The 23,731-nt window shown below is 42.0% G+C and overlaps 1 protein-coding gene across 1 annotated transcript in view; it reads right to left on the bottom strand.

The window, feature by feature from the left end:
• LOC121432455 (neuroblastoma-amplified sequence) overlaps nt 1-23,731 on the bottom strand; it is a 309,448-nt gene that overhangs the window by 109,334 nt on the left and 176,383 nt on the right. The window contains exons 36-40 of the mRNA XM_041630447.1: nt 20,006-20,173; nt 15,644-15,757; nt 15,259-15,343; nt 3,487-3,563; nt 3,015-3,152 (exon numbers count right to left, since the gene is read on the bottom strand). Of these exons, the coding sequence (XP_041486381.1) occupies nt 3,015-3,152; nt 3,487-3,563; nt 15,259-15,343; nt 15,644-15,757; nt 20,006-20,173 (582 nt within the window). The remainder of the gene's footprint in view (nt 1-3,014; nt 3,153-3,486; nt 3,564-15,258; nt 15,344-15,643; nt 15,758-20,005; nt 20,174-23,731) is intronic.

Here is a 23,731-nt window from a genome sequence, read left to right as displayed (position 1 = left end):
GCTTTGGCATTTTCTGAATTCAAGGAAAATGCAGCAGAATACATTGCATGTGGTGGGAAGCTGATATATAGATGGCTATAATGGTTAATGTTCATTGCTATCTTGATTGGATGTGAAAGCTTAAGTTCTCAGGAGATTCGTAAACTGTAACTCTGAGCGTATCTGTGTTTCCAGTAGGCATTAAGTGAGACGCCTGCCCTGAATGTGGATGATACTGTGCCAAAGGTTAGAGGTCTGAGTTGAATAAAGTGGGGGAAAGAGGGAATCCTGTAGCAGGACCACAGCCTCATTTCTCTGCTTCCCTGTTGTCTGGAGGAGGACAGCCTCTGCCACACACTCCTGCCACCTTGGTATTCTGATTGTTTCATACTCTAAACAATGGAATCAACCAACCATGGACTAAGATCTAAAACTGGAAGCTAAGAGATGCCTTTAGCGTCGGGAAGACAGTTGGAATGTGGGACTTCAAATAATGTTAGACCTATTAAGACAATGGAGAGAGACTCTTGGTGCTGGACTGGATGCAGTCAACATTATACTGTAGATATGACCTCTTTGGGGGTCAGGGATGTAAAGCTGTGATCTAGGGAGATGTGTTTGGGTGTCACATTGATAAGAAATGGACTTGTATCCCCAAGGCTAGGAGAGAAGACGGGATAACAGGGAGCAGGAGAAACCCATAGTCCTCTCTGCAACCTCCCCCAAGTGCTACTACCATCAGGTTGTGGGATGCCTCCTTCCAGCAGTGAGGTCAACCCAATAAGAACTCAACCCTTGGAAATTACAAACAATAGCAGCAGAAATCTTCCCTTTTTTAAAAATGTTTCTCTTGGGTGACTGCAGCCATAACCAAAAGCTGATGAACACAATGACTGAGTGAAATGGAGAGAGGTCCCCTTCACACAGCACCTGTGCTGCATGCCAATGACATCCAGAACACAGTCAACTGTGCTTCAAGAGTCAACTCACCTTCTGGGAAAATAGTCACGTTTATAACAAGGTACAATGCATTTGGCAAAGTAAAGCATCACTGTGCTTCAACAAATTGGTGTCTTAAAGCAAATTACTTGTTCCTATTGGGTATAATAAAGTACTAATGAAAACAAGCAAAAAATAAACTCACTACAAATCCCCACTTAGCCTCCACTTAATCTCTATGATAAGACACCTGCTCTGGTTTGAATGAGTGGAACTGTTTGGGAAGGAGTAGCTGGAGTGGCACTGTTGTGGAGGTGTGTCACTCAGGATAGCCTTTGAGCTTTCAAAAGATGCAAGCCATTCTCAGTGCCTGCTGCTTGCAGTCTGAAATATGTCCCCTCAGCTGCTCCTTCCTCCATGCCTTAACTCTGCCATCAGGATTCCAGTCCCTTGGGACCAGATGACTGATTAAATGCTTTCTTTTCTAAGTTGCCTTGGTCATGGAATTTTGTCACAGCAGTAGAAAGGAAACTAATATAACACCTCACTAAAGAATCTCGAGTGAGGAAAGCTTTGCGTTGGCATATACTTTCAAAGAATCTGGTTCACCACAGTAGGGAGCAAGCATGCTAGAACTGCTCCGTGCATGGAAGTGGTGGCTTGCAGTGTGGTTTGTTCACATCTTGAAAGATCAGAAAACATGGACCTTGGAACAAAAGGAGAAGTATATATTGCCTCCAGGCCTTGACTAGTTAGCCATTTCTGCTACATAGATCAGGTACAGTCCCTAAATGAATGCCTCACACTTAGTGGGGTAAGAACACAGTGCTTGCTTAGCCAAACGCTACTAAGGTATTAAAACAGACCTAGGAACAATGCACACCCAACAGTGGCCAGGTCCTAGGAAGATAACCCTATACCGTGATAGACTGGTACACCCACTCGTCTTTTAAATAAAAACTGAAAGATGAGAGCAACTGTTCTCACATGTAGAATCCACATGCTTTAAGGGACTAGTGCATTTAGAATGGTTATGACAGCTAAAATTTTGATAAACCTGTGAAATTTGAAATTATTTCTTCATAGTCTGCCTTGGCCAGAAAAGGAGAATCTTGCTTCAGTAGACATTAGGTGTGTACACACTGTGGCTGTGAAAGTCTGATCTATTTAACTATGCATTGAAGTTCTCTTAAAGCGATCCAAATCAAATAATAGATCATTTTTTAATGCTGATCCTTACATGTGCTTCACACAAGTAAACTGCAGGATTTCCCAATAGTGACAGCCACACTTTTGGTCAACAACAGGCATGCAACTAGTCCTGTCACTCAGAACTTAGCAATGAGGAGCACCTGGAGCTTGTGGCAAATGTAGACAGGATTACATCTGTACACTTGGTGCCTCCTCACCTTGGGATCACAAAGGAAGGTGCAGTATCATTCACAGATCACACCGCTCGCTGTGATGGTGACTGAGAGCTTACAACCACAGAATCTAGAATCATCTGGGAGGTGGGCCTCTGGACATCCCTAAGGGGGATTACCTTGACTGTGTCACCTGAGATGGGAAGACTCACCACCACAGATCACATTTCCCCGGGCTGTGATCCTGGACTTATAAACAGAGGAGACTAAACAGCATGTATGCACCAACTATGGACAGAATGGGAGTAGCTGCTTCAAGCTCCTCCTGCCCATTTCCACCAACATGGCATGCACCTTGAGCTGTGAACTAAAGGTAAACCTTCTATCCTGTAACATGTGTCAGTATTTATCACAAGAATAGGAAAAGAAACGAAGGTGTCTACTATGCAATTTAGAGAGTCAGTCTCGTTGGGAGATGGGAAGTAAAAAACCAATTTTGCCTTTTAGTCTCTCCTAAGAGCTTAGTAAAATCACCTTTGAAGAAGTGAGAGAGGATAAAGATTTACCATTGGTATTAGACAATTGTCTCTTTATGCTATCCGGAAGCAGCTATGTCTCATAGAAAAGGATAGAGCTGTTTGTGGAAAACCATTGTATATAAAAGCTTATTTTGACTATTTCAGAAAGGCTATAATTCAACTCAATAGTAGAGCAGAAACCATAAGGACTCACCCTGTAAAGAGGATGGCACTTGTCCCTGAAACATGGAACCAATCGGGCATAGATCTGAAGGCTGTAGTAGTACGCTGCCAGCTGGAGAGACAATGCCGAGTGAGCCTGCTTCTCAAAACACTTGTTAGCATCTAACACCTAGGAAGAAGTGGTGGAGAATCAACTCAGAAGTTATCACACACTGATTACCCTAGGATTATAATACAAACTTCCTATCATATCAGCTTGAGTCCATCATAACAGGCAGTAAGAAAGTTCAGAAATAAAGTAGACCTCACTATATAAAAGCAGATTGAAAGACAAACTGAACATTGAATTAGCATTATACAGTTTGGTCTCTGGATACTGACTGAGCTCTGGTACCTAGACATTATCAGGAAAGGAAGACATATACCATACACAGTTTCACTGACAATGATTCCCAAGTTAGGCTTTTGTGTTTTTAAGTTCTCTGTTGCTAAGGTGAGCTTACCTGTGGTAAGGCAAGAAGATAAGCAAGAGCCAGCGTCATGTCATGCGGCAAAGCATCACTTGCTAGCTGCAAAAGAACTGAATGTAGAGGGGATAAACACAAAAACTGCATTACTCAGGATGGAACTTGCTATAGTTATTTTGCTAAAAAGCCATGCTGTAAAATTCCCACTGAATATTTATGTTCGTACGCATGGACCTGCGCTGCTCTCTGCTGCAGTCAGCGAACAGATGCTCACCTGGTATAGTGCTGAGAATGAGCCATGAGTGCTCAGTGCCAACGGAAACATCTACAGCATCACCCCCACCTGCCAGGTGCAGGGACCACAGAGGAAGAGGAGGCAGACAGGAGAGGGGAGGAGTCCTGGGAAACACTGCCTTCTGCAGCTGAGAGCAACTGGGGAGGGGGAATCACTCTTTTTTAAGAATGTGGCCACCAGGAGGATTTCCCATGCACATAGCGGTAACACTAATTAGAGTTAATGAAATACAGAAAAATAAAATAAAATGGGGGGAGCATGGAACTAGAAGGGGGGCCAGTGTGGAAAACGGGAGGAAAATAGGTGGTAAAAATATGGTTACTGTATATATGTATGATATTCTTGAGAATAAAAAAAATCTTTAAAATTACCTTACATTGCTTTAGAACCACATGGCACTTAGTCAAAAGTGTCATGCTTTTAGCCTTGTATGAAAAAAACAGCTTAACACAATTTACCTGCTCATGAAACTGTAACTTGGCACTGACTTAACACAGATCACATCAAACTATGTTAACTACGTCCATCTCTCTGTAACTGGGAAAATCTAGAGTGTGTGTTACTAACACTTGAGTATCCCTGACAGAGCAGGTCTTGTAAAGTTCAAGCATAAAGACATCCATGATGAGTCCTCAGAACGCAGCCTTTTCAAAGACAAGGATCTTGCTGCAAAATCCTCTGTATCCAGAACAGCTAACTGCGGTGATTACATGAATACCATAAGACCAGAACAGTGGGACAGCTTAATAAGGGGCTGCAGAGATGGTTCAATAGTTAGAGCACTGGCTGTTCTTCCATAGAACCCAGTTTCAATTCCCCAAACCTACATGATAACTCACAATTACCGATAATGCCAATTCCATGGGATCCAAGGCCCTCTTCTGCCTTCTGTGAGCACAAGACACATATAAGGTACACAGACATACATGCACTTCTGCAAAACACTCATACACATATATGGTACACAGACATACATGCACTTCTGCAAAACACTCATACACATAAAATAAAATTTAAAAATAAAAAAATACATAGCTTTGTAATCTAGGAAAAGTCCCTAGATTATGAACAAAATGACGGCAATTTTGTTCTTTACAAGAACCACACTCCTCCTCATTGTTCACAAAAAGCAAACCAGCCATTTGCTTTCCTCATGCACTAAAGTTCTCTAACCATTAAGAGTTTTTCCACAAGAATTATTACAAGCAACAACCTGCTTAATGCCATAACTTTAACAGACCAGTACATTGCCAATCAGTTCTGGGTTTACACACGATTTATTTTGATAAGGATGCATTCTATTTATTTGTGGCTTTATGTATGCTCACAGTGTGAATTCACTGTTTAAAAAACATATAGTCTCAAATGCCATCATAGAGATATCTGCACCTCATGTTTATTCCTGCATTATCCACTATAGCAATGAACTGGAATCAACCTAGATGTCCATCAACAGATGAATGGGGAAAGTTTTATATATACGTGTGTGGATGTATACCAAATTATATACAGATATGCATCAAATTGATGGCTGAATAGCATTTTATCAATGAAATCACAAAATATACAAGAAAATGAACAGACTTAGAATGTATAATATTAAACATGGTCAGACAATCTTAGGAAAATCTACATGCTTTCTTTCGTTTGTAAAATCTAGACAATAATATAAGCACATAAGTACATATGTAGCAGACAGGCTCTTAGGGGAGGAGATGGGCAGGGTGCAGCAATGAGCGTGAACTCTAAGGGAAGATGCGCAGTTACTCTGGCTGGCTCTCACTGCTATGAATTTCTCATCTCTTGTGCTGGGGAAGTACATACAAATACATTGCACAGTGCAAGTGAAAAGGCCCATGTGTGGCTCGGCCGCTTCCACGGGGAATGGCTACTGTAACTTCTAATTTCAGTGTGTATGTGTGTGTAAAATGGAAGAGAACACTGTATGAACAGCACAAAGAAAACGGAATTTGATTCTGGAAATGCATTGCAGGATTCCCACAGGAAACTTGCCTTACGTGGACAAATATTTAAGTTATTAGTATAATCTGAGCTTAGCTGATGGCAAGAAGAAGGAGGAAGAGCCCACAAGTGTCAAAGGTTGCCACTTCAAATTCAAATTTTCCTGTGGTGATTCACTGGAGAAAACACTGTGCTTTCTCTAGTCTGCCCTTTCCAGAGTGTCCCATTTCTGTAAAGAAAAGATGCATCCCTAACGTTTCTCCAGGCCTTAGGAACCATGTTCAGGCCTCCAAAGAAATCATAAATTCTAAGAACATTTTCAGTCAAAAGATCTTCCTTTCAAAACCCACTTCCAAACTCATCCCTTCACTCAGCATTAAGGGAAATCTTCTCTAAGCAGACATTCTCAAAGACAAGAAGCAAATTCCTTGTCATTCCGGAATGAATGGGTGAGGACAAGAGCAAGTCTCTAAACAAATAATTTTAAAGTACAACATAAAAAGCCTGAATCCGATTTTACCAACAATTATAGAAGCAAAACAGAAGCCCAAGGTGACGATGTGTCCCTGAAGACTTCAAGCCTAAGGATGAACTACAGCACAAGCTTTATGTTTTACACACTGAAAATAATAGAAGAAAGTATGCAAAGCTTAGGTTGCAGAAGATTTGGGATTACTTAAGAAAACTTTAATTGCATATTACAGAAACTCCACACACAATGGTCAGCAATGGACTTCATTTCCCAGGGAGCTCTCTGGGAAGCGGGGGGGGGGGGGGGGGGGGGGGGGGGGGGCTGCAGTTCTGACCAATGTCTATCTGACATTGTCTACAATTCAGTGGAGTCTACCAGTTCTCTGGAAACCTCCTTTTAAGGAAATTCCAGTGTTTCACACACTGAGAATTGTTCCCTATTAGTTTTATTTCTTGAAGTCTTCAAACGTGACCTGTAATTGAAACCTGACCTAGTTGATTTCCAATTCTACTCCAATTTTCTTCAGATTATCTCACTCCATTATCTGAATCCACTCATCTCTTCCCAGGATCCCTCAGGTGCATCTGCCTCACAGGTAGTGGCTTTGCTCCAGCTAGCTAGCGCAGGACCTGGCTTTCCAGAGCCGTGGTTAGAGCCAAGCTCAGTCCCACCTGGGAAATTAAGCCCCGTTACTGACAGTCTTGTCATCACATCTTTATTGGCGCATCAACTCAACTTTTCCTTGATTTACTGTGCAGCTCCTGGTTTCCAAAAACCAAAGCACCACTAAGGGATTAAAGTTTGTTTCCACAGGGGGTGTAACTAGGCATATGCTCACAATGTGGAAGATGCTCCAGAGCAAACAAACAAGGCATCATAAGAGGAATGCTGGCACTTAGAATAAACAGCCTCCAACAAACAATTTAAAACTGGGAAAGTCTTCATCTGCATTAGAAATTCCAGAAAATTTATTCTAAAAAAGCTATACTATGTCCCAAACTGTTAATAACATCTCTGAACTTAAATAATATACATACACAGTTTATACCAAATAACAATAGAACAAGAAATGGGCAATTCTCATTCACTATGAGTACTAACAAAAACGCCACTTGAAGCTTTTTCTAAGGGTCATCATTGCCCTTGCTGTGAAAGCCATCACTGTGGACACGAATGTTTGCTACAACACAACACCACCCGCACAGACACCGGACACACAACTATGCTGATTACACTATCTTCTATCTTTATATTGCTTTGACATTATGGAATCCTTGCTAATCCCAGAGAGGCCGTCCTCCTGGAGCTAGCTGATGCTGGAGATGGTGAGTAGCCCGTGAGCCTAGATTTGACATGTAAAACAAACCCAGACTCAAGGCTCTGCACCAGTTTCTCTGACTTGGTTGTAATATACTGTCCCATGATTATCAATCTTAATCACTCCAGGGCCTGGTCTAGACAATTAGAATCTAAACTGATAGCCTTGGGCTATCCATTCTACTCAAAGTTAACCTTGCACATGCTCCCCTCTCCTCTTATCAGAACATCAATAACGACCTTTACACATGCCTTCCCTGATCCCTCTAGCCACTGCTGCCTACCAGCTGCTTTTACCCATGTTTTAGGGTCTGTATCGACCACCTCCCTTCATGACAATTATTTTCATACCTATGTGTCTGCACACTCAAGGAAACCTAAAATCCCTGCTGTAGCCTGGAATAACTAGGGCAAAAATCTAGAACTGCACAGTGAACCTCAGACAAATGATAGAGGAAGAAGAGCACCATCTCTAGAATTAGACAGCACCAGGAAAATGACCAAGTCCTCCTGATCCGAGCTGCAGCGCAGAGAATGTTTCAGACTCCAGGAGACTCTGCTGGACATGGCGTAAGACACCCTTACCAGCAGCACACTCAGTAACCGCTGGCATGAGTAAATGAGCTACAAAGCATTTCAGACTCTCAACTTCAGGGGATAAGCAGACAGTAAAAGCCTCGTGTCTGCTTAGTTCAGGCTTAGAAACAAGTTACAAAAAGTCCCTTTGGCTTTCAAAGCATTTTGGATTTGGGGTCTGAGAATATTGGCCTTCTAAGCGAAGAGTAAGTGAAGCAAGGCAGGGAAAGTGCAGAGCAGTCTCTAGCAGGCAGGAGCCCATTTCCTCCATCAGCGACTGGCTTGAAGTGCTGTTTTTCAGTAGGACTTGTTTTAATTTCTCCTCAAACATTGATTGAATGGTAAGTCTTTCCTATAACAGGTAAGTACCACAGGTAAAAGAGGCAATTGTTTCCATTTTATATAAATCACAATTCTTTGGTTTTTTTTGTTGTTTTGTTTTTTGTTTTTTCGAGACAGGGTTTCTCTGTGGCTTTGGAGCCTGTCCTGGAACTAGCTCTCTAGACCAGGCTGGTCTCGAACTCACAGAGATCCGCCTACCTCTGCCTCCCGAGTGCTGGGATTAAAGGCGTGCGCCACCATCGCCCGGCTATAAATCACAATTCTTAACAAATTAGTAACTGCATTTAAGCAGGAAGACCAATTTCATTCCGAAGGAACTGTACACTCTAACAGCCACGCCTGATTAATGGGGTGTGTCAACCCGCAGCTGCTTGCTGTTGCCTACCACTCCTATGCAGCTCTCCACAGCAGCTGTACCAGTCGCCCCTCATCTTCTCTGTGGAAGATGGCAGGGCTTTCCATGCATCTGCAAAGGACATCGCAGAGTCTCAGTAAGTCCTTCCTTTCCTATGTGCCGTCAGCCAACACACATGCCATGGATGGCTGGGGGAAAACATCCTTCCTTTGGCAACTAGCCATGCTAACACCTCAGCTGTGTTCCTTCCTTTTCATTGCTCATCTTAAATGAGTGGTCCAGTTCATGGTATTCACTGCCTTCATGTCCACTTCCTGAGTTCTGCATCCCTGCATCCCAACTACATCCCAACTGATATGAGACCACAGGCTGTGAAACCTAATTTTCTTCCTTTTCCTTTACGTTTTTCAGCTCTCACTGTGGCACTGCACAAGGTTAGATGATTCTGTCTGTGGGCTCCAACAACATGACTTTTCCTCCACCTGTCCTCAAATGGTCTCTCCTCTACCTCTTCTCCCCTAGATGGTGGATGAGGTTGCTGTCATATCTTTATCTTAGTCCCACTTTACAGTTTATCCTGTGGATAAACCCCCAGAATCTTGATGTCAACGGACACTCTGGTCTATTTCCCTTCTCCTTCAACCCATCTCAGAAGACTTGACATTGCTAAGTATATGTTGATGATGGCACAAACATCCTGCCCCAACTTCTTCCTCTTTACACAATGACTTCAGTATTTCTGAAACCTTTCACTCATCCCTGTAAACCAGACTTAAAATTCAAGAGGCATCTAGGACCCCAGTCTCTTCTTTGCTCCCTGCTCTGCAGGAAGTAATCAAAACTCCTGATGGGTCACCACCAAAGGGCTTTCACACACACCTTTCTTTCCATGCTACAATATCCGGATTCAAGTTTTTTGTCCTTTAAAAGAATGACTCTTTTTTTTTTTTTTTTTTTTTTTTGGTTTTTCGAGACAGGGTTTCTCTGTAGCTTTGGAGCCTGTCCTGGAACTAGCTCTTGTAGACCAGGCTGGTCTCAAACTCACAGAGATCCACCTGCCTCTGCTTCCAAAGTGCTGGGATTAAAGGCATGCGCCACCACCGACCGGCTTAAAAGAATGACTCTTAACAACCTTCCAACCCTCTACCTGGCACCTTCAGTCTTCCTCCTTCCGTGTCCTCTTCACACAGTAGAACTACTGTAGTTAGCACCTTCAGTCCTCCTCCTTCCGTGTCCTCTTCACACAGTAGGACTATTGTAGTTAGCACCTTCAGTCCTCCTCCTTCCATGTCCTCTTCACACAGTAGGACTACTGCAGTGTCAGCACCTTCAGTCCTCCTCCTTCCATGTCCTCTTCACACAGTAGGACTACTGTAGTGTCAGCACCTTCAGTCCTCCTCCTTCCGTGTCCTCTTCACACAGTAGGACTATTGTAGTTAGCACCTTCAGTCCTCCTCCTTCCATGTCCTCTTCACACAGTAGGACTATTGTAGTTAGCATCTTCAGTCCTCCTCCTTCCATGTCCTCTTCACACAGTAGGACTACTGCAGTGTCAGCACCTTCAGTCCTCCTCCTTCCATGTCCTCTTCACACAGTAGGACTATTGTAGTTAGCACCTTCAGTCCTCCTCCTTCCATGTCCTCTCCACACAGTAGGACTATTGTAGTTAGCACCTTCAGTCCTCCTTCCATGTCCTCTTCACACAGTAGGACTACTGTAGTGTTAACTAAGCCAGTATAACTGGCCGTCTCCATATCAAAAAATAACAAACCTTTTCCAGATCTACCCATTGTTTAAACAATTAAAGTTAAAATTTCTTATCTGGGCTGAGTGTGTGGTGACTTTTAATTGTGGTTTCAAATGCCACTCTCACATACACCAGATAAATCAACCTGACATTCACAGGTGGCCTTTGCTCATGGCATTCCTGCATGTAACAAGAGGCACTGACTAAACTGCCTATCATTTTTAAAATATCTTCCCTGATGGGATACATATGGAACTGATACTTTGAATGAATTAGTTTCTCCCAACACACACACATACACATACACACACACACACACACACACACACACACACACACACACACACAAAAACCCTCTGAATAATACTATCTCAAACCTTATGAACATAGGCCCAAATTTAAAAACCAGTTATGTGTACAGATAGGAAACAGGAAAGACAAGTAAGACAGTTACTATAAGTACACACCCGGTTGTTGATATCCAATGCTATTACAAGCAATGAACCAGCCCTATCTGTTTGTTAGTGTGTGTTGCTAAGATTCACAGGACAAATTACTATAGGGAGCATTAGGGGATGGAAGTACACACAACTATAATCTGCATGCTGTTAGTAAATGGCCATAAGTGGCCTGTGTTTCTTACGTCTCCACTTTAGCCCTCGCTCTCTGCAGCACCACTGCTAGGACGGCTTCAGAGCTGGGCCAGTTCATTCACACTTGAACATCCTGACCCATCGTACTAGGCTTTTTAACATCTATTTCAACTGCCCAAGACGAGGGAAACATGTCCAAAACTCTGTGCACAAGGTAAGTCTTCACTCATGGGATAACCTCCTAAAATTGACCCTAATAAAAGGCCCTAGAGATTTCCATTCCTTTCTGGAGAACCATGATTTTAAGAACTGAATACACCGACAATGCAAAAGTCTCTGCGGTTGGGTTCTCCTTGTCAAACCACTCTATAAAAGAAAATCCAAAATAAAGGTTGAACAACATACCAGGAAGACAAGGTAGGACAGAACAAGGAAGTGAGGGGTGCACCGGAAGGGAAAGGCACCCCTCACCCCGCACACGGCTTGCATTTCTTAACATGAAGAACTGCAACACAACCAAAAAAATCAAAATGGCTGCCTATGGATGAGACTCTGAGAGCTGTGTCTGAGAGTTGAAACAGCTAATGAGTGATGCCCAAGGCCAGAATGTAGGGTGTATCCGATACGGAGGATATGCCAAATGTGGTGCTGGTCAGAGTCTGCCAGACTGAAGAACTAAAGGACAGGAATGCACCACATTTAAACACTAAGAGAGGCCCAACATTTTCTTATTAAATGAAACAAATGTATAATCTCTAATCCAGCATTTCCAAATGAAAACCTGTTTAACTGAAACAAAATTATGGCTACATGATGTGGGAGTCCCCTCTTTGTGTTGCAATTAGCATTTATAAAGAAACTGCCTTGGCCTGTTGATAGGGCAGAACTTAGGTAGACAGGGAAGACAGGACTGAATACAAGAAGGAAGAAGGGCGGAGTCAGAGACACCATGGATCTGCCACCAGAGTAAGACATGCTCCTGAGACTTAGCCGGTAAGCCACTGCCACGTGATGATACACAGATTAATAGAAATGGGTTAAACTAAGATGTAAGAGTTAGCCAATAAGAAGTTACAGCTAATTGGCCAAGCGGTGTTTTAATTAACATAGTTTCTGCTTGATTATTTCAGTTCTGAGCGGTCGGGACGAACAAGCAGTCTACTCCCTTCAACAGCTACAAGACATTTGCATCAGGGAGTCCACAGCAGCTTTTTGTGAGAGCCTCTGATCTGAATCTGCCATGTCCTTCCACAACAAAATAGACAAACTAGCCAGGCGGTGGTGGCGCACGCCTTTAATCCCAGCACTCGGGAGGCAGAGGCAGGTGGATCTCTGTGAGTTCGAGGCCAGCCTGGTCTACAAGAGCTAGTTCCAGGACAGGAACCAAAAAGCTACGGAGAAACCCTGTCTCGAAAATCCAAAAAAAAAAAAAATAGACAAACTGTTTCATAGTCATATAACAAATCAATACTCAACAGCAGTAAACAAAAACAATGTACTAAAAGGCATGGCGAGAAAAGATTTCAAAACCTCTCAAATTAAGTTTTACATAAGGTTTACACACCAAATGATTCCACTGCATGCATTCTACAACTGCCAAAAATGTGTGTGCAGTAGGCAAATCAGACACGTATGTGCTCTAGGAGGGTGGGACGTGCACTGGCTAGGAGAAGGGGGACAACAACATTATGTTTCTGGACAGGGCAGGGCGTCACGCAGCACTTGGCTGGACTATTTTTCTGTTCCACCATTTATAATCCTTATTTGTTGAAAAAGCAGTAAATATTAACCCTATCTCAAACCTAACAATATTACGTGGAGGAGGAAAGAGTAAAGTCTTCAACTTACCTTGCAATACATGAAAAAATAACTTGGATTTGGTGTAGAAGGGTGAAGAAATAAAACCACAGTATGTATAGTAAAAGATAAATTGCCAAATGTAGATGAAGGTCTATGGGTATAATCAATGTAGAATTTTTCAATTTTATTAAGAATAGTAAATGTTTTAATAAAATTTTGGGAGGAGAAGGCTTCTCTTATACTTAAATATGTCAAACGTTCAATCTTGCTGTTGTTCACTGATTCTTCACAGAAGCTCCCTTCTAGAACAGCTTTCCAGATCTGGTCCCCAGCACTCAGCCAACTAGGCTCATAACCACGCAAGTACTTTCTACTAGAATCACAGGAGTCCCGGGAATATCTGATCACAAGCCCAGGTGGGACAGATCATGTCTCTTCCCAACCACAACAAAGCTGCTAGTATAACATAACATTTTTCTTCAACATAAGATCATAACTCATTATTCTCTTCCACCCTAGCTTGGTGCCTCTCCTAACAGACCAGCCATTAAAGTATATTGATGGGAGGACTGGAAGGGGAGGGAATCATGCCTTATACTTTCTTACAGCTCTCATTGGGAATCAAATGTTGCTACAAAGGGCCAGTCAAGCCACACATAAAGGAGACATAGCAGTCTCAGAATCAACATCGGACCCTTCTCAGAGAAAAAAATAAACACAAGGGGTTTCACAAGGACCCACAAAATTCCATACTGGCTAAAGAAAATCAATCACGGGAACTTTATATCACAATTTGAAATATACAAATTTTAAAAAGAACTGCTCTACTTTTTAGCAGTGTGTTTGAGTTTAATTTGCAATGCTAGCCTACAACCCTTGAAGGCAATGCATTTTTCCAAACAAGTTAAACATCCAAAATCAGATAATCTGTTTAAAAACCTCTACAATGCTTTCCATGGTGAATTCCATTCCAGAACTAAATGCTCAAAGCAAAGACACCCTTATTATTGATTTGGAAATCATTAGCCATTAAATCATTCATTCAGCTAAATAAATAATGATTACTTTCTTCAGTTGGTTTATATAAAAACTTTTTCATCACCTTTATTTAAAGAGTCTAAAAATCCAAATCATCCAGGAAAGTTTAATGTGTGTTATAATCCACATCAGAAGTCATCAGGAATCACATTCCTATCATGATTTTAAATTTAATTAAATTTAGTTTCTATGATTCCTCATTTTGGCTGGGTACCTGGCCATTATCACATGTTATAAAACTATTGTGCATAGTTTCTCTATGTGATAGCGTTGTTCAAAGACACCATATTTGCTAGTTCACAAAAGATAAATCCAAATAAAAGAAGCTATTATTAAAACCATGCCTATACCGAATATTCACAGCAAATTAAGGGTATGTAGAAAATGTCCTTTCTTAGCTCTAAAATTTTTTTAAGCAGTCATATTGGATATTAAAAAAAAATACCAGGACACACATATAAAGCCCTGTACCCTGATATCCTACTGACCCCACAAACAGCTCACAAACATGCATTCAGATCAATGAAGAGCACAGTCTACAACCTGACCTGACAGTCATGGTACCCACACTGCCCCTTCACCACCACACGGACAAGTACTTTGCATGTCCCAAACAGACCATCCTGCAGCTTCTGGCAGGACTGCTAGTAGATGCAGCAAGTGGAGGCTGAACTTAAAGTTGAACAGAGCTGACAGAAACAATGCAGGGAGCTTCCTGTCCTGCCAGGAAAAAGGTCCAGAGGGTAGGAGCAAGCACTGACTCACAAGTTGTACACACACACACACACACACACACACACACACACACACACACTATATATATATATATATGCATACATACATACATAAAATATATATGTACATATATTTTAAAAATACTTATTAAAAATGCTTAGAAACTCCAAAAGAAATAGCAAACTAAAAAGAGAAGTGGGAAAAAAGACAAATAAACTGTATTTAGTAAACTTGCACATTTCTTTCTTTTCCAAAGCATCCTCCCTGGAAATATGTCACTACATAGAAAGCCCTGTAGATCAACACTAGCTCTACTTTCAAAGAAGAGAAACACTGAGCAGAGCACACCATCCACTATGTCAATTAACATCCTAAAGACAGTAATTGTAGGGTATTCAATCTTTTAAATGTGAATCCGGAAAACAGTAAGAACTCAATAAATTCTTTCCACAAAGGGATATGCCATTAGGCAATTCAGAGTGACTGAAAATGACTTCTTTCTGAACTGCCCACCCAGTCACGCTCACTGCTTTCCACTAGGACCTGTGACCTCTGAGTGGCCGCAGCCTGCCTTACCTTCCGTGGTTGGAAACACTTCTGTTTTGGCCTCTGCCAACTTCCCAGCTCTCAGCAACACTTCAGCGAAGCTCTCGACGGGGACCTGATGATAGGCAGCAGGGGTCACTTCAGAGGACACAACAGCAGAAGTTTCACTTAGAAAACACGATTGCATGACTTCATGGCACTTGGTGAGCTGGATAACTATTTCTCACTAATGTACATTGTTTTATTTAACAGTTGGGAAGATTTTCAACTAGAAAAATATTATGATCTATATGAAACAAATCCCAGAACCAACGACCACCATGGCAAGAGCCAAGCCCAAGATGTAGTTCAGGAAAATTTTAGTTTCTCCTTATTCATGGCAATTAAATCCTCTTCTTAAGCACACTGTCCTTACCTCAGTGACAAAGGGATTAGTGATGACCGACTCATAAAAAGGATGGCATCCTTGTTGCTCTAGGTTGTCGTTGGCTACAGTTCCCATTCGATATGCTCCACCAAAATCCTGCCCCTAGAAAGAACAATGTGAAGAAAGTTCGATTAAAAGAGAGATCAAGGATAGGCAGAAAGGAAGAGAAGGGTGGGAAGTGGGGGTGCTGCTTTCAGGAGAAAGCAAGCAGTGGGTTTTGTACAATTAAGGCAGCATGACACAGATGCCCAGCAGAGGACCTAAGGTCAGCAGTTGCAGCCACCCTGATGCCTCCAGACCTCCTTGGCCATGTGGACATCAATGACTCAGAAGTCCTGGAGAACAGTGGCATTAGAATAACCACTCTAAAAGCCCACCCTGTGTTGCTCTACTGACAAACTGCAGTGGCTCTGACTAAGGCGAGCAGCCAAGACATTGAGTGATAACACCAAAGGTGGTGGCCCTTGCTGTCATGGGCCTATGACCCTCTACTGAAACGGTCCCCTCAAGGAGGTCTGACTGTTTCTCTAGGCCCGGCTCAGGTCCACATGCTAAAGTCTTAGCAAATCACAGCACAGTCTGACTGTGCTCCTTTCCCCAGCTGGACTCCTCCACTATCATTCCCCGTCCAAAGATCCTTTGGTTTATTTTCATCAGACATGATTACCAAGTATCTATTGCCCATCTACACTCACTACACTCTCTGCTCTCCTCTAATAGATGCAAAAACTCCTCATGGGGAAAGTTAAGTCAAACATATTCTTGCACAGATTATGGCAGACTTCCTGGCAGGCACAGCCCAAGAAACAATGAAGCTGCTATTTAAAAAAAAAAAAATGTTACAGAAGGAGGGAGAACATGAGCAAGGAAGTAAGGACCACGAGGGGTGTGTCCACTCCCAGAGACGGTGGGACTGATCTAATGGGAGCTCACCAAAGCCAGCTGGACTGGGAGTGATCAAATGGGACTCTCTGAATGTGGCTGACAATGAGGGCAGACTGAGAAGCCAATGATAAAGGCACTGGGTTTTGATTCTACTGCATGTACTGGCTTTTTGGGAGCCTAGTCTGTTTAGATGCACACCTTCCTAAACCTGGATAGAGGGGGGAGGGCCTTGGACTTCCAACAGGGCAGGGCACCCTGACTTCTCTTAGGACTGGAGAGAGTGGGAGGAAAATGGGGGAATGGGAGGAGGTAGAAATTTTTAATATATAAATAAAAATAAATAAATAGGATATGTTAGATCATCAAAAAAAAAAACCAGTGTTGGACACTTTTAACACATAAGCCTTCAAAAAAAAAAGTAAAAAAGAAAATCCAGCCAGGCGATGGTGACGCACGCCTTTAATCCCAGCACTCAGGAGGCAGAGGCAGGCGGATCTCTGTGAGTTCAAGACCAGCCTGGTCTACAGAGCTAGTTCCAGGACAGGCTCCAAATCCACAGAGAAACCCTGTCTCGAAAAAAAAAAAGAAAAGAAAATCCACCAGGTAAAAGAAAGGAAACTACAACAATCATAACCCAGTGTGACACATGAAGAGACAGGTCTGTCCCAAGGCAAGGCCAGCAAGTCAGTAAGTGGAACCTCCTTTACCAACTCTGCAGACCTCTGCCCCTACAGTTCCTTTCCTGAATAAACCCACAGAGACCATCAGGGCGTACTTAAAACACTTCCCCCAACAGCCACTTTCACTCTTCACAACTGTTTCAAATGACTGGCACCTCCCACCGAGAGAGCAGAGAGCAAGCTAGCTGGGATCTGTCTTTGCTTCCACCCTGAGCGTTGCCCTTCCACACAGCAGTTACATGCGCTCATTAAGAAAAGGTGCAACACACAACCACACTATCCAATGCTTTCCGTCTGGTGCAGACAAGGCCCACAGTCGCATCATAGTCGGCAAGCAGCTTTCAGCGCTGACGTCCCCACTAACGGCCACTCTCTGCTGTATGTCCACACCAGGGCTGTGGGTCAGCTCAATCACATTTCTCTGTGAAATGATTATTTTCTGAAAAACCTAACATCCCTCTAATGAAACTTTCCTCTCTCACTAAAGTCTTTCTTCACTTGGCCTGCTCACGCTATCTTTGTTGGTCATCTCACTCGTTTTCCTCAGAAGTGCATGCTATGGTACATATTAATACACAGAGCCTATCATTATGTATTCTTTATGGTCCACTCCCTCATCTTCCACATGTCCACTTTTAGTTCAGGTTCTCTCTCAAGCTTTCAACCAGGAAAGGAAACGTCCTAATTATTGTCTTTTTGAGCATGGCTTATTTCAATTACTACGGTCCTTGCCAGTTCTGTCTCTCTTTCTGAAAATATCAGCTTTGTCCCTTATAAGTGGGCAAACTTCATTTAAAGTACAAACCATACTTCCTTATTTACCTGTTTCTCCGTTGACAGGCACTAGGCTGAGTCCATAATTTGGCAATGTGAATGGTGTCACAGAAACACAAGCAGGCAGCCTGTCACAGTGGACCATATGGGCGCTGTCTTAAATTATAGAAACCTCTGTACCAATTTCCATATTGGCTGTGATTTATATTCCCACCAACAGGAGTAAGGTTCTTTCTTCCCCATGTTCTTGCCAGTTATCTGTTATTCTTTGGCGGTAGCCATTCTGGTTTGAATTGTATACTATATGTAGTTTTGATTTGCATTCATTTTATCTATTAGATAAAAATGTTGAACATTTTTTTCATGTACTCATTATCCAGCTGTATTTGCTAGAAATGTCTGTCCACTGTCCACTCCTCAATTTGATTATTACCACTTTATTTAAATATTAGAGATGCTTATAATTCCAGATAATCTTTGTCAGACGGCTGCCTATTTGGTAAGGACTTCTCCATCTGGTGAGCATTCTTATCAGAATGCTCATCCTTTCTTGGCTCTCAAGAAGTTTTCCCGTTTGACAGAGTCCCAAGTGTCCACTCTGGCTCTTACCATGTAAGCCTATTCTCCTCCAGTAGCCTCAGGGTTTCGGGTCCCTGAATCTCACAGAGAGACAGGGATGCAGTTTCACTCTTGTGTGTGTGGATATTCAGTTCCCCAGCACCTCGTGCTGAAGAGGCTAATCCCTCACACTGTCTCACTTCAGTATCATAATTAAGAGTCAGGCAGCCTTAGGGGCATGGTCTTATTTCTAAATTTCCTACCCTAGTCCTCTGGGTAGTAGGCTGTGTGTCTGTTTGGGGGCCACTACCATGCTGTTTTTATTATCGCATCTCTGCACTATAAGTCTATGTCAAGTATTGCAATGCATCCCGAGTTGTTCAGTAGCTCAAGACTGCTTTGGGTATTTCAGGTCTTTTTGTTCCCATGTGAACGTCAGGATTTTTTGTTTGTTTGTTGGTTTGTTTGTTTGTTTATGAAGAATTTCACTGGCTGAATCTGAACTTTTAATTGTAGCAACATCATCTTAAAACAAGGACAATTTGTCGCTTCCCTGCTTGTATACATCCTTTCTATTTCTCTCCCTTGCCTTATGCATTTGACTAACTAACATCTGACTAGAAGACAACACTGTCTCATACTGATTTTTGGAAGATTGCTTTCTTTTTTCCCATTCAAGATAATAGTGACTACCAGTCCACCATATTAAAGTTATCCTTATATAGCAAAATCATTTCACTATTATGTAGATATTCCATCTTTTCCACCATTGTAGAGAACAAAACTACACTGAGGTCTTTCCTCATTCTATTCCCAGTATTTAAAACTGCTGACACACAGAAAATGACTACTAAGTATATGCTAAATGGACGAATAAGTAGCTGGGTGAAGAAAGTGTGGATGAAGAGTGACAGTTCCCTGAGTGTCTGGGATGCACTGGTACTGCACCAACATTTCTTTATCCTTTATTTTCTGGTACAGTACAAAGAACTGCAGTGTGGCAAAGAAGAGAAGCAGCAAATGAAACACTTATTAAAGACACCAGCAAAGCAGCCTCAACTGTTCTACTGTTAGCCTTATCTGTAACTCTAGTGCAGAAGTAGGAGTCTGTAGAGTTGTCCCAAAGATGACACTGCCTGTCCTCAACTACCAGCTCACAGAAATACAACAGAAGCAACTGAGTACTCAGAGGCCCTTTCTTATTTCATCTCCCTGGATTTTAATCCTGATATATAAAACAGGTGTCACTCAAATGAATCTCAGTTTCTTTGCAAGGAATGCATGGAAGAAAATTACATTCTATGAAATAGATTGCTCATTCCTTACCCAATGTGAGGACCAGATTTCTTAAGCCATTTGACAACCACAGATTTATTGTGACAACAACTAGACAGCAGCCCTGATAAACTGGTGTCAATCATAAAACCAATTTTTATGAAGATCCCCTGCTTACTTGGAGAGGCCGCAGGTACGCTAAAGACTTCTTCCACCACTGCCCATCACTGACGGCCTGCAGGACAGCCTTGGTGGTTGTCGTGGTGTTAGACAAGACTTTCATGGTGGTTGCAGTGGTCCAGTGTAGCAGGTCAGCAGAACTGCTGCCCAAAGCACTTCCATCATCCTGCAGTGAGAAAAAGCAAGTGTAAAATGGTCATCGGTAGACAGAGCAGAGATAGAGACTGCAGACAGCAATCAGACTCATTAGAGTCCAGCACAAACAAACTTAAAGTCCATCTTTGTGAGTAACTAAACAAATGAGAAAGAACTAACAGTGCATCATTCCCCACTCAGCTGTTTACAAAAGAAAACAGAAAGAACCTCAGGCCTTCAGTCAACACTCCCTTTCAGAAGACCTGCCAAGACGGGATGGGCTCTATTATTACCAATCTAACAGCCATGCATTCTAAGTGGTTTTTAAATTACAAAGAAAATCAGTTAATTAATCAATGCTTCTATGGCCCTGACAAAAGTACAAGACTCCAACATCTGCTTTCAACACAAAAGGAATTGCTTTTCTCCAAACAAGTAGATGATTAATATTATTTAAAAGATGAAACCTCCTGCAAATTTTGAGGCATTTAACAAAAATGTTACCTATCCTTTTAAAAACTAAAAGAAGGAGAAAAATCACACACGTTAAGTCTTTTAAGCAAAAATAACAAAGACTGCATCTGTTCTTATTCAAAATTATTCTGTAAAAGTAAACTTTTAGGTTAATGACTACTCACAGGTTTTTCTTAAGTTATTCCAGTAAGAGTTAAAAACTAATTTGTAATCCTCTGATTCAAATAAGTGGCTTGGCCTTCTTGATACTAATAGCAGCTAGCCTGGGTTTGTCATTTAATTCTGGGTCATACCATACACTGAAGTAATAAAAGTAATAGATCATAAAATTACTCAAAAATTCTCAGGATACTCTCTCACAGGGAGCACTCAGACAGGAGCAGGCTCTAGTTCTACCTAACAGCAGCCTCGGGAGCAGAACTAAGGACAGGGCATCCCTGTTCTTGCCCTGGAACCTGTGGGACTACTCTACAGCAATGAAATTTAGCGGATGATTGAGGACGCCACCCTGGAAGCAGAAAGATTAAACCAAAACAGGACACTTGACCAGTATAATGACTTGAGCCCACAAAGCAGAAAATCTGCTAGAGTTAGAGAGCTTGTAAGGGAGAAGCTGGGTGGGGTGCATGTGAGATCTAAAATGTAAAGAGACTCAACCCACAGCTTCTGCTCTTCAAAATGAAGGCTGAGAGCCATGATCCAAAGAATCAGAGTATATTCCAGAAACTTGAGCACAACTGTCAGGTGATAACCAGGAAGGGAATGTGGACCTCAGTCCACAAACACAAGGAATGAAATTTGGCCAACAACATGAAGAAGGACAGAAACAGATTCTCCATCAGAGCCTGCAAAATTCCTATCTTATGGGAACCCTAAAATAATTAACTGTTTTCTAAAAGCCGTGGGATTATGGCAAGAGCAAAGAAGAGATCATGCTAGGAAACTTAAATGTGCATTTTAATATTTCTAAAGGGAAACTAAAAAGAAGCCTTGAAGCTACATTAACCAAAGCCCAGAATTTACCCACTTCCCACTGCCGGAGGCTGCTTCCTCTAAAATGCACTGTGCACATTTTACTGCATTTTTGACATTAGAAAATATATATCCATAAACTCAATGCAACATTACAGATTAAATTATGAAAACAGATACAATGGCAGTAGAAAAACATGCTATATTGCTTGTACATTATAAGATAATCACACAAAATATAACTGAGGCTTATGTAGCAATAAATACAGTGTTTCTTTTTTATTATTTATTTATTTATTATGTATATAGTATTCTACCTGCATACCAGAAGAGGGCACCAGATCTCACTATAGATGGCTGTGAGCCACCATGTAGTTGCTGGGAATTGAACTCAGGACCTCTGAAAGAGCAGCCAGTGCTCTTAACCTTGAGCCATCTCTCCAGCCCAATACAATGTTTCTCTAGGCTTAGTTGGGTCAGGTACTGTGGCATCATTGCCTTACATGTATTTGGGTCTCTCTACAAACTGTACTGGTGTGCCTGTTTAAAGCTAAATAATACACTTCTTACACTCACTTGTAACTGGTGCTGCATACATGACCCACTTTATTCACATTTCACCTACATACATACTACTAGAAAGTTATTTTAGAGGCTGATGTTTTACCATCTCTATGATTCTTCTACTGGCAAGAAATACATAGATATATGACTAACAAACTGTATATATACAACTATAAAACTGTATCAGTGAACCCTGTTGCCACATTAAGAAAGGAAGTTAAATGACAACCATGAACTTCTGAGCTGCCGACTTCCATCTTGGTGGAGTTGGCAAAGCCTGGAAACTCACCTTTTGGCTCCAAAGGTAGACTGTAGCTCCCCAGAAAGGAAGCTCGGAAACACTGACCTGCAACAAGAAGTAACTACTACCAACACCTATAACTTTAGTACTTAAGCAACTTTCTAAACCATTAAAAAAAAAATTCACCTTCCACCTATAACAGTGAGAAGGCTTTCTGGGATCTATAACTGAACTTGATTCATAAAAAAAAAAAAAAAAAAAAAAAAAAAAAAAAATAAGAAGAACAACCTGATAACAGAGTAGCCAGGAGATAAGAAACACTGTCTTCATTCGACATTGGAGATAACGATAAAGAAGTAATAGTTGGCTAAAAAGCCATTTACAAGCCAGTATCTTGAGGAAAGCTTTCCAAGTGTTCAGTGTACAGGGCAGACATGGTTAGCTGCCATCACCACTGTCAGAGCACCAGTGGGAAACTGGGCAGAAACACACCCAGAGCTGCCTGTGACCTCCAACACCACACAGCTCTGGTCTACAGGCCTGCAGCACACAACACGTGGTTGTTACAAATGGAGAAGTGCTGAACAAAAAAAAAAAAAAAAAACCAGCAACAAAAACCAGCAGGCTGTGGTTTTGTGTGTGTGGTGTATTTTTTTAATTATGTATACATGTTGGTGCCTGTGCAGGAGTATATGCTCAAAGTGCAGGTACCCATGGGGGCCAGAGGAGGGTGCTGGGCATTTTGGAGCTGGGATTGCAGGTTGTGAACTGCCAGACTGAGTGTTGTGACGGAACTCTGGTTCTCTACAAGAACAGCAAGTACTTTTAACTGCTGAGTCAACTCTCTAGCACCCCCTGTTGGTTATAAAGACAAGAGAGGAGGAAAATAAAGACCAAGGTGAATGTTCTTGACCTCAATCAGGCATTGAGCAGAATTAGGTAGAATGCACCGACACTACTAACAAACTAGAGCAATGCATCAACTTATTAAATCCCCATGTAGAGGGGAAACAGCAGGCCTACCAGTCAGGCAGAAAAACAAAACTGGCCGACTGTTGCAACAGAAAGTCTACTTTACACAGCGCTTCACTTAATACACTGTGTAAACACTAAAAGAGAGCTTAACACACCCATTGCTGTTTCACTGGGGCATGACTGGGACACAAGGGTAACAGCAACATTTGGGAGGCAGAAGTTACTCTAAGCTACGTAGTAATTCATAGCCAGGCTACTGCAAACAGGGCAAGCTTACTCAGTTGAAGTCGTACACATTTTGGGTTCACAGACCTCACTGAACATGCAAACAATGGTATTTCTAGGCCTCTGTGAATTATCATT

The sequence above is a fragment of the Microtus oregoni genome, unplaced genomic scaffold (genome assembly GCF_018167655.1).
Source record: "Microtus oregoni isolate MIOR12 unplaced genomic scaffold, Mior012 000034F_ref0000314, whole genome shotgun sequence".
Lineage (NCBI taxonomy): Eukaryota > Metazoa > Chordata > Mammalia > Rodentia > Cricetidae > Microtus > Microtus oregoni.
Note: the sequence above shows the minus strand (reverse complement) of the source record. Positions and strands in the feature narration are given on the sequence as shown.